At 37.9% G+C, this 9,595-nt stretch overlaps 1 protein-coding gene across 1 annotated transcript; it reads left to right on the top strand.

Moving 5' to 3' along the window:
- Positions 1-2,292: 2,292 nt before the first annotated feature.
- si:ch211-284o19.8 (protein lifeguard 1) lies at positions 2,293-9,595 on the top strand. The gene is made up of 7 exons (XM_067453250.1): positions 2,293-2,471; positions 4,592-4,821; positions 4,964-5,043; positions 5,142-5,342; positions 8,151-8,279; positions 8,878-9,021; positions 9,116-9,595. Exons 2-7 carry the CDS (start codon positions 4,596-4,598, stop codon positions 9,266-9,268), a joined length of 933 nt encoding a protein of 310 aa, XP_067309351.1. The 5' UTR covers positions 2,293-2,471; positions 4,592-4,595; the 3' UTR covers positions 9,269-9,595.

Genomic DNA, 9,595 nt, shown 5'->3' with positions numbered 1-9,595 from the left:
TTTGGCACACAATCCTGCAGTGTGACTTCTCCTACGACGACAGCCAAAAATATCTGTTTTTCAAGACAAACTATGACCAAAACGAGCGCTAGAGATTTCTCTGTAGTGCAATGCAGCTCACTGTCACCGAACGCTTCTTTCATTGATGATATAAAACTCCGGACGAGTTTTCTTGCGCGCGTCCGTTTTTAGCGCACCTTCACTATCGTGCTGTCTGACATTAATGCCAACTGAGATCTTACAGTGTGAGAAGGCTTACATCGGGGATCATGTTTGTACAGTCTGACAAGCGACATTTGCAAAGGATTTTGAAAAATTGCACCGTGTGCAGGACCCATTAGTTGGGAGCATGCATATTGAGACGGATCTGGGGCCTGTACCATGATGATAGTTTAACAAACTCAGAGTTACAGGATTAGTTTTGAGTTGACAAAACCAAAGCAATCTATTCAGGCTTTGTTGGTCCCATGATGCTGATTATCAGCTTTCTCTGTCATAAATGAGCATCGTTAAAAGCCAGACGTTTTAGTCCTTAAAAACTATTTGCTATAGTGACCTTTAATTTGGAGTAGAAACAGGGGGAGTGACTTTACTGCATCAGAGGTGTGTCATTTTACTCACAGCTGATTGGTCCAATTTCAGTTTGAGCTCTCTTATCAAGAACATAATCTGCCCTGGAGCAGGTTAGCTGTGGAGCAGGTTACTATGGCGATGAACACAGCTAAAAGCCAAACCACTTTAATGGTACCTAAAATCCAGGATTGGCACAAACTAAGCTTAAACATATCTGGCTAGCCAGCTAAACCGGCTTCATGGTATAGGCCCCTGGTCTTGTATTTATTGTGAAAGTACTTCTGTTTACCATGATCTCTTTGTTTAAAGGGGTGATGATGAATTCAGAAATCAACTTTCCCTTGAGCTTTTGATATATAAAAGGTCATGGTAATATAAGAATATACTGTAAGTTTCAGAGCTGAAAACTTCCTTGTTAGTCAAAGAAAAGCTTTTATAGACACCAGGCTCAGCAAACGATCCTGTGCTTCATAATTACGTCACTGCGCGACGAAACGCGCCTCTACAGAACGTGTAATTTAGTAGCCCTGCCCACCGACTCATAGAGCTTCGGTCGATCACAAGCCAGCAGCAATAAACATGTGGAAGATAGCAAGCAAGATATTGTGGAAGAACACATTCACTGCATAAGCTTCCTTCTGATCATAATATTAGGAATGTGTGATACTTTTATTTTTAATGAAGTTCCAGCTCATGTGGGGAAGACAGTGCTGTTCACTTCAGAATAGTTGGTAAACAAATCTTTGGTTGATGCTCAATTTGGATACGGACAGAAATGGTGCAACACGCCTATGAGTACAAAGTGTTTTTATATGTAATAGTATTGCATTGTTATAGATCGTTTTGCTTATGTGTATGTGTCTAATAGAGCAAATAGCACGCTGGACTTAGACCATGACACGGCAGGCCGATGAATCTCATTATATTCCGTGCCGAACGTGTATGTGTGAGCGAGCGGTTCACGCTCATATCCTCCGGCGGGCTATGAAATGTAAAAAAAAAAATCTTGCGGTAATATAAAAATAATAGTCCAATCAATCGCGGGTCAATGAGAAATAAATCATTGTGTTTGTTTGATAAAGACGTTTACGAGCCCTGTGGTCGCGAGAATTATTCTGGTTGCGGCTTCTCCCTAATCTCTCCTCTCCCTCGTGAACTGACAGGGGACAGTGTGGCACGCCCATCAAAACCCAGCGTTTTGTAGATAGCCTCAAAACCAGTGTAGATAATAGCCTATTACATATTAGTTATGATGTTTTTGAATATAAAAACCACACGAACATCATTAGTTGACCTCAGACAACAGTATAAAAAAATTAAAAAGTCAATTCATGACACCTTAATAAAATTGTTGTCTCTAAATGGATTTTATAATGCAAATTAATTGCATCTGTTTTTATGGTAAACATTTTGAATTCTGTTAAAAAGGAAGCATTTGTTCTGGAGTAGTGAAGTGTCAAAATCCTGTATAACATACATTTCGACAGCCCTTGTTGCACGTGCACTTTGTGGTTGAATTTGTGAAACTTGTTAACCCTGTTCAGACCACACACTCACAGTTTTTTTTTCAAAGTAATTTTGTCTACTTTTGTGTTTAAACAAAAAACTAAAAAACTAAAATATTGCACATAAGAATTATTGCCATCTAATGGTGTACTCAAAAATGTACAGAGAATGTGCTAAAAAAGGAAGTCAGTGGTGTGAACTTGTACATTAGCAGCATTTGGCCAGTTGTGTGCAATCAGAACTTCTTCACAGCAGATTTTCCACACAGGGTTTTTGTAAATGATGTAATCCGAGGATGTGGAACCTACTTCAGCCTGTGTGAAACACAGGTGAAGCATTAAAAATCAAATTGCTCGGAGTGATCGGACATCAAGCAAGGGAACACTGAGGAGGTAAGCCATTTCCCCCCGTTTTGTCTAATATAAATTAGAATGAGAAATGAACTGCAATACTACCGATTTAGATTAACAGTAAAGCAATACCCAAGCATGCTAGAGTGAAACAATTTAAAATATGCAGTCTAAAGCAATCTGTGCGATCACCTAATGAAAAAAACAGGCATGTAAGAGATTTTTGGAAATATTCTCATCTTTCCTTACAAATAAGAATTTAAGAGAGTTTATTTTAAGTCATAAATATGATTTTTTTAGGGAAATTATTAATATAGGCTATCATTTTAAAATATATTTAAAGAAATATAGCACATTTTAAAAGCTAGTCTAGCTATCTAAAGCTATCTAGTCTTAGATATAAATATCTCAATATAAATATATCGATGATGCATTTATTTATTTTTTATAAAAGTATACTATTATTTATACATTTTAGCAAACATGTTGCATATGCTAACAAGGGGTGCGTCTCAATCAGCTCCCTAGTTCAGTAGACACACCTTTCTTAACTCTTGCCCTCAAAATCCACTGTCCTGCAGTTATCTTCAACCTTAATCAAACTCACCTGCCTGTAATTTAGTAAGATAACAGATTATTTGTACATTTGTTGAAGTTGTGAAGGAAAATATAAAGATGTAAAATATTGTCCCCAATATAAAATAAAATATAAAATTCACATATTTAGGGCCCCATTGGAATTGCTTAGTCTCATATTCTTCTACTCTGTGATGAATCGCCTTTTTGAGGGGCTAAACATGCTTGAAAACTGATAAAACTTTAGATGTGGCGAAAATATACGTCAAATATGGTTTCAGAATTGGCCTTGGCAAAATGGCTTGATAGCGCCACCTGCAAAATTTCAATTAAGCGTCGTTCATGCTACGTTTCATGTATACGTTTGAAATACTCATGTAGACAATTGTAACTATGGAAGCCCGTTTCCGCCACTAAATAAAAAAATAAAAAGACTAATTGTGACTTTTTAATCTCAGAATTCTGACTTTTTTCTCTCTCACAATTGTGAGTTTTAAAGTCAGAATTCTGAGAAATAAACTCGTAACTGCGTGATCTAGTCAGAATTGTTACTTTTTTCTCACAATTACGAGTTCTAAGGTCAGAATTCTGAGATATAAACTTGCGATGTGATATAAAGTCACAATTCTGACTTAACTTGCAATTGTGAGAAAAGTCGCAATTAGTCCTACTCTTTTTATTTTTTTATACTGACGAAAACAGGCTTCTATATGTAACAGCCCAATACCTACAAAAACCCAACAGGAAGTGAGACATTTAGAATTTTCTCTGCAAAAGGTTTGCAATTTTTGCCATTTCCAGACATTGTACTTTAACAAACTCCTAGAGATTTAATCAGATCATCATATTTGGTCAGTCTAATCTAAAGGCCTTTGCGGTTAAATTGTGAAGATCTTGAGTTTTCACTGAAGGGCACTGACAAAGCCTAATGTTTTGCCTCTGAAATTGATTGCATTTTTGAGGGCCTAAACATGCTTGAAAACCCAGGAAACTTTGCACACGCGCCAGAAGTGGTCCATGGCGGTCTCACAAAGTTTGATGTTTCGCCATGAAACAAGTTGTTGTAACTGGGACATACATTGTCCAATCAGCCCCAAACTTGAGAGACAGCTACATGCCATATTCTGTTAAGGGCATAGCGCCACCTGCAGGCAACAGGAAATGGCATGTTTTATACTGTGATTAACTCCTGAGTTAACGGCGGAGGTTTTGCCATGAAACGGGAAGCTGTTGTAAGTCAGGCATACAATGTCCAATCTGCCTTAAACGTCACGTCCTTACCTGAAGACATCTACATGCCAATATTCGGTTATAGTCAAAGCAGGAAGTGTGGTACATCGAAGTGACTTTGCCATATTTCTCCTAACACACTTAAAAGCATGTTGCCCACTGTTCACTGTTTTCCTAAGGCCACCAAGTGGAAGTGGCCCTGGGTGCAATGGCCTTTTAATCGCTGCTTGCTGCTTTAATTTATAATATACTTCTACCCTCAGGTTTATTTTCAATATATTTTAAAATCTTCTGTTGGCACTTCTACTCCAATGTTAAAAACTAATTTCCTGTTTTGACAATCCCATGTTGTTTAGGAAGATGGACGTAGAGAGCCAAAAAACTCAGAGTGACTCTATGACCCAGAGTGACCCTAGCTATGCAGCGACAGCACCAGTGTATCCTCCCCCTCCATACATGCCCCCTCCTTATCCTACGGGTCCTGTCATGTACCCCCAACCTGTTCCTGCACAAATCGGCTTTATCCCACCTGATCTGCCACCAGAAGAGGCAGGCGTCGGTAAAACAGAAGAACCAAATCAAGAAGGTACTCTACTTGCAAGATCCATTGTACATTTACTTTACTATAAAGACAAAATCTGAGCAATGTTTGAGATATTTTAGAGTATGAGAACCATCTAATGAGATGGAAGGTATCATAAGAATTATTTTTTTCTTCTTTAATACAGCTGTAGTTCCACCTGAGGAAAATCAGCTGTATGTGTCATCCTTTGAGGATAGTACCATTCGGAAAGCGTTTATCAGAAAAGTGAGCATCTCTGTCATTTGCCTGCTACCATAAATGTAATGATTGCTCCGAACAGCGGTCCCCATTGTCATTTCAAATCTCTCTTTCCCCCCACACAGGTATTCAGTGTGGTAACGATTCAGTTGCTTGTCACGTTCACTGTAGTCTGTGTGTTCACCTTCTCAAAAACAGTCAAGACAGCAGTTCAGAAAAGCATCTGGGTGTACCTCAGTTCATACATCATCTTTGTAGTGGTGGGCTTTTGTCTTGCCGTGTCCTCCAAATTCAGTCGCACACATCCCTGGAACCTGCTGGGACTGGTGAGTGTCCGTGTAAGAATATGTTGTGTACTGTCGTGTTACAGTGTACTTACCTAAAAGGGACTGGGTAATATAAGGTAACTACATGAGTTAAATTGTTGTCATGACTTACTCCCCAAGCTGTTCCAAACCTGTATGTTTTTTTGTTATTATGTTAAACTGTTAATGTTGGTATCCAGACAGTTGACAGCAGCCATTGACTTCCATAGGGGAAAAAAATACTATGCGTATAAATAGTACGAGTGTGCAATGTCGTGGAATGTATACGCCAAAACTCATTTTGCGCATATGAGACGCATTTTATGGCGTATTATACATACGAACCCCCCACCCCACCACCCTAAACCTACCCAAGCGCGTGTCATATATACGCCCCGCTACCCTAAACCTACCCAAGCGCGTGTCATATATACGCCCCGCTACCCTAAACCTACCCAAGCGCGTGTCATATATACGCCCCGCTACCCTAAACCTACCCAAGCGCGTGTCATGTATACGCCATAAAGAGCGTATCATATGCACGCGAAAAACAGCGTATCATATTCACGCCAAAATGAGTTTTGGCGTATACATTCCACGACATTGCACACTCGTACTATTTATACGCATTTATGTGTGATCGGGTTGCATTGCAAGTCCTTATGCTTTGCATGACATGTACAACATTACAGCAACTTTGGTTCATGGCTTATGTAAAGGATTAAAATTAAGATTTATTTTAAAACCCTCTTCCAAAACCAAGGCACTGTTGCACTCTATGCTTCTCTTGATTCTTCTCAATATTCTATGTGAAGGATTAGTTTAAAAACTGGCTTAGGATTTGAACTCTGAAAGGGAAGTGGACTATAAAGTTGGTTCCTCCTCTTGGTTCCTCTTGAATCTTCCCCAAAGTTTAGTAATGAATGACATTCTATAATATATAGGTTTACAAAACCTCCGTCCCTTAGTCACCCATTATAGTTATTTCCATTCTGTGACAAACTGGCACAGCCTGAACTTCCTCTGTATCAAGTGCAGTGGCCTATGTAGGCTATAAGTGTATGTGAGCTTTATTCGGTCCACCAGTAATTTTCTCAAAAAAAACGGTGTGAACAGGGCTGTTTTTGTTATAATGGCTGTATGTACATTATCTAATTATATGCATGCTTGTCAAATGAACATACATAGATATGAATATATTTAAAGGGTTAGTAGTTAGTTATTATAATGGCAGTGAATTGTTGTCTCATTTATGAAGTCCATAAAAGTACATCTATCCATCATATAACTGCTCCACACGGCTCCAGGGGCTTAATAGAGCCCTTCTGAGGTAAAGTGGCACGTTTGTGTAAGTATATCCATATTTAAACCTATATAGACTAAAATAACTAACTTATGGCCAAAAGACGTACGAATTTCGATTTACGGCAAAAGAGTAACACCTGACGCAATGTAATAGGAGCATCGCAAGCTTTGACGCCTCTCGCAGATAGTGCTGGGCAACAAACTCAAGCCCATCTTCTCTTATATCCTCCACCATTTCTCTTTAAAAAATCTTGTGTTAGTAATTCATGAACAGTGTTTTGTTTTGCTCTATCTTCTATGCTTTTGCATTCGACAATACGCATGCGTCAAGTGTAACTCTTTCGCCATAAATCAATGCGTATGGCAACCCACCGGAAGTTAGTTATTTTAGTCTATAAAGTTTTACATATGGATATTTTTCTGACACAAACACGCCAATACGCTTCAGAAGGACTTTATTAAGCCCCCGGGTCCATGTGGAGCAGTTATATGATGGATAGATGCACTTTTATGGACTTCATAAATGAGACAACAATTCACTCGCATTGTAAAGCTTGGATTAGCCATGACGTGTTTAATATAACTCGGATTTTATTCATCTGAAAGAAGAATGTCATATACACCTAGGATGAATTGAGGGTGAGTAAATCATGGGCTAATTTTTATTTTTGGGTGACCTAACCCTTTAAGAACTTCACAACCGTTGAATTGCTCTTACCTTTGTTCTAATTGATCTGGTTGATAAATCAGGATTGTTGTAAATGAGATAGCCTGTGGTATTTAGCTTAAACACTCGTATATAATGATGTCCATTTAAGGACTTTCCTAAGTTATTCCTGCTCGCTCATGCACTTTCTCGCCAGTTTAGTGCATGCAGAACAAGATATGGCCTAAAAAAATCACTTAAGACACATTTTTTTTTTTTTTAATTACACAAGATCATGTTTTGGACATCTAGTTTATACATACACTAGAAAAAAAGGTAAAGTGCTGTCACTGGGGCGGTACCCTAAGGTACAAAAGTGAAAAGGTACATCTTTGTACCTTACGCACCCCTAAACGGTACATATTAGTACCTTAAAAGGTACATATCAGTAATTTAAGAGTGCATAGTAGTACCTTAAAGGTACATAGTAGTACCTTTTCGGTTTTGTACCTTAGCTTAGGGTACTGCACCAGTGACAGCAATGTACCTTTTTTTCTAACAGTGTACATACAGGCTGCATTTTTGTCATGGAATAATATTTAATTGGTACTTAATTGGAATAATAAGCACCAAAACATTTTTATTTTGTTTCGTGTGGTTTCAGTTGGTTCTGCAATGTTTAATAAAGAAGTAAATTAAAGAATACATGTGATCACAATTTGATGAACGAGACCCAGTGGCCTCCCATTAATAATCATATACACATGGTTCCTTTTTAAAAATGTAGTATCTGAACCTGGATCAGAAATCAGAGTGCACTCAATGGGCTACTTTAATTATTTCACCTTTCATGTAACATGTCCTTGTATTGCCTGCAGTCCGCAGTCACGCTGAGTCTGTCCTATATGGTGGGAACTGTAGCCTCGTATCACAACACAGATGCTGTGGTCATCGCTTTAGGATCGACTCTGGTCATCTCATTCACCATCATCATTTTCTCTGCTCAGGTATGTTGAGTTACATATAAATCAGGGGTTTTCAAACTAGGGTCCAGGGACCCTCAAGGAAATCCAAAGAAAAGTTTAGAAAAATGGATGTCAGAAATGTATATAAATAAATGAATACATAAATGATTTTGGTTAAATTAAATATGAAAATATATTAAATGTATAAAATGAGGGGTCGAATCCGTAGGAAAAATGTAATAGAATCTAAATATTTTCAGATTTGTTTTACACATTTTTATATATGTATAATTTGTTTCTTCATAAATTAAAATATAGTTGCCTTTTACATTTTAGAATATGGGTCCCTTGCACTGTATCATCATATTTGAGGGTCTATAGTACCTAAAAGATTTAAATCCCCTGCTATAAATGACACTCATCAGACATAAACTCAAATGAGACACAATCTCATCTGGTATTAGCTCATTTGAATATAAATGCAATTTAAAATGTGTTAGATTATAGAAAACCATTTTATAGAAAACAATTCTATAACTCCAAAAAAGTCTCATTCAGAAAAGCCTAACCTGACCTTAGTTGCTCTGCTAGTTATTTTCTTTTGCAGTTTGGTCATTCTGATTTGCTGTGATTATTTCAGACTCGTTTGGACTTCACCATTTGCAACGGCATTCTGCTTGTACTGTCCGTCAACTTTCTTATGTTTGGATTCTTCACCATCTTTTTCTACTCCAATGTTCTGCAAATCGTCTACGGATTTCTGGGAGCCCTTCTTTACGCTTTGGTAAAGCATAATCAATATGCCGTAATACTGATCATGAAAAAGTACATGACATAATAGGTTTCTTACTGATCAATGTTCCTCTTTTCCTCTGTAGTTCCTGGCAGTTGACTGTCAGTTGGTGATGGGCAGGAAAAAATACAGCATTAATCCTGAAGAGTATGTCTTCGCCGCCTTAATTATCTACCTGGATATCATTATGATATTCCTCTACATACTTATGATTATGAGCGGCGGTTCCAAAAATTAAACCCACACATGCACATCTTGTGGGCCTCCAAGTCTGCACATGCCTGAATTATATAATCAGCCTTCTCACGTCACATGTCTGCTATGCTCCCTCAATTTGTTCACTGTCGGTGATACTAGTATCTGGGTGTTTCTATTTGTTCAAGTTGCACTTTCTTTTCTAGGTAAATAGCATTTTCCATTTGTTGATCACAAGAGTGTAAGTCTGCTAAATGACGTAAAGACTGCTATGTGATAAACACCCTAATGATGTGAATCATTTATATGCCCCTGTAATAATGTGACTGCTCTTTCTTATTTATGCTTTATTGAAATCAATAAATTCTGT

The sequence above is a fragment of the Pseudorasbora parva genome, chromosome 9 (genome assembly GCF_024679245.1).
Source record: "Pseudorasbora parva isolate DD20220531a chromosome 9, ASM2467924v1, whole genome shotgun sequence".
Classification (NCBI taxonomy): Eukaryota; Metazoa; Chordata; class Actinopteri; order Cypriniformes; family Gobionidae; genus Pseudorasbora; species Pseudorasbora parva.
The sequence above is the reverse complement of the archived record's forward strand: the minus strand, read 5'-3'. Positions and strand labels throughout refer to the sequence as shown.

Excerpts from the sequence above, each read along its gene's own strand:
- si:ch211-284o19.8 (XM_067453250.1), top strand. The coding sequence starts at position 4,596 with ATGGACGTAGAGAGCCAAAAAACTCAGAGTGACTCTATGACCCAGAGT. Across the intron at positions 4,822-4,963 it reads AGAAGAACCAAATCAAGAAG|CTGTAGTTCCACCTGAGGAA; the intron begins GTACTCTACTTG and ends TCTTTAATACAG. Across the intron at positions 5,343-8,150 it reads CCTGGAACCTGCTGGGACTG|TCCGCAGTCACGCTGAGTCT; the intron begins GTGAGTGTCCGT and ends TATTGCCTGCAG.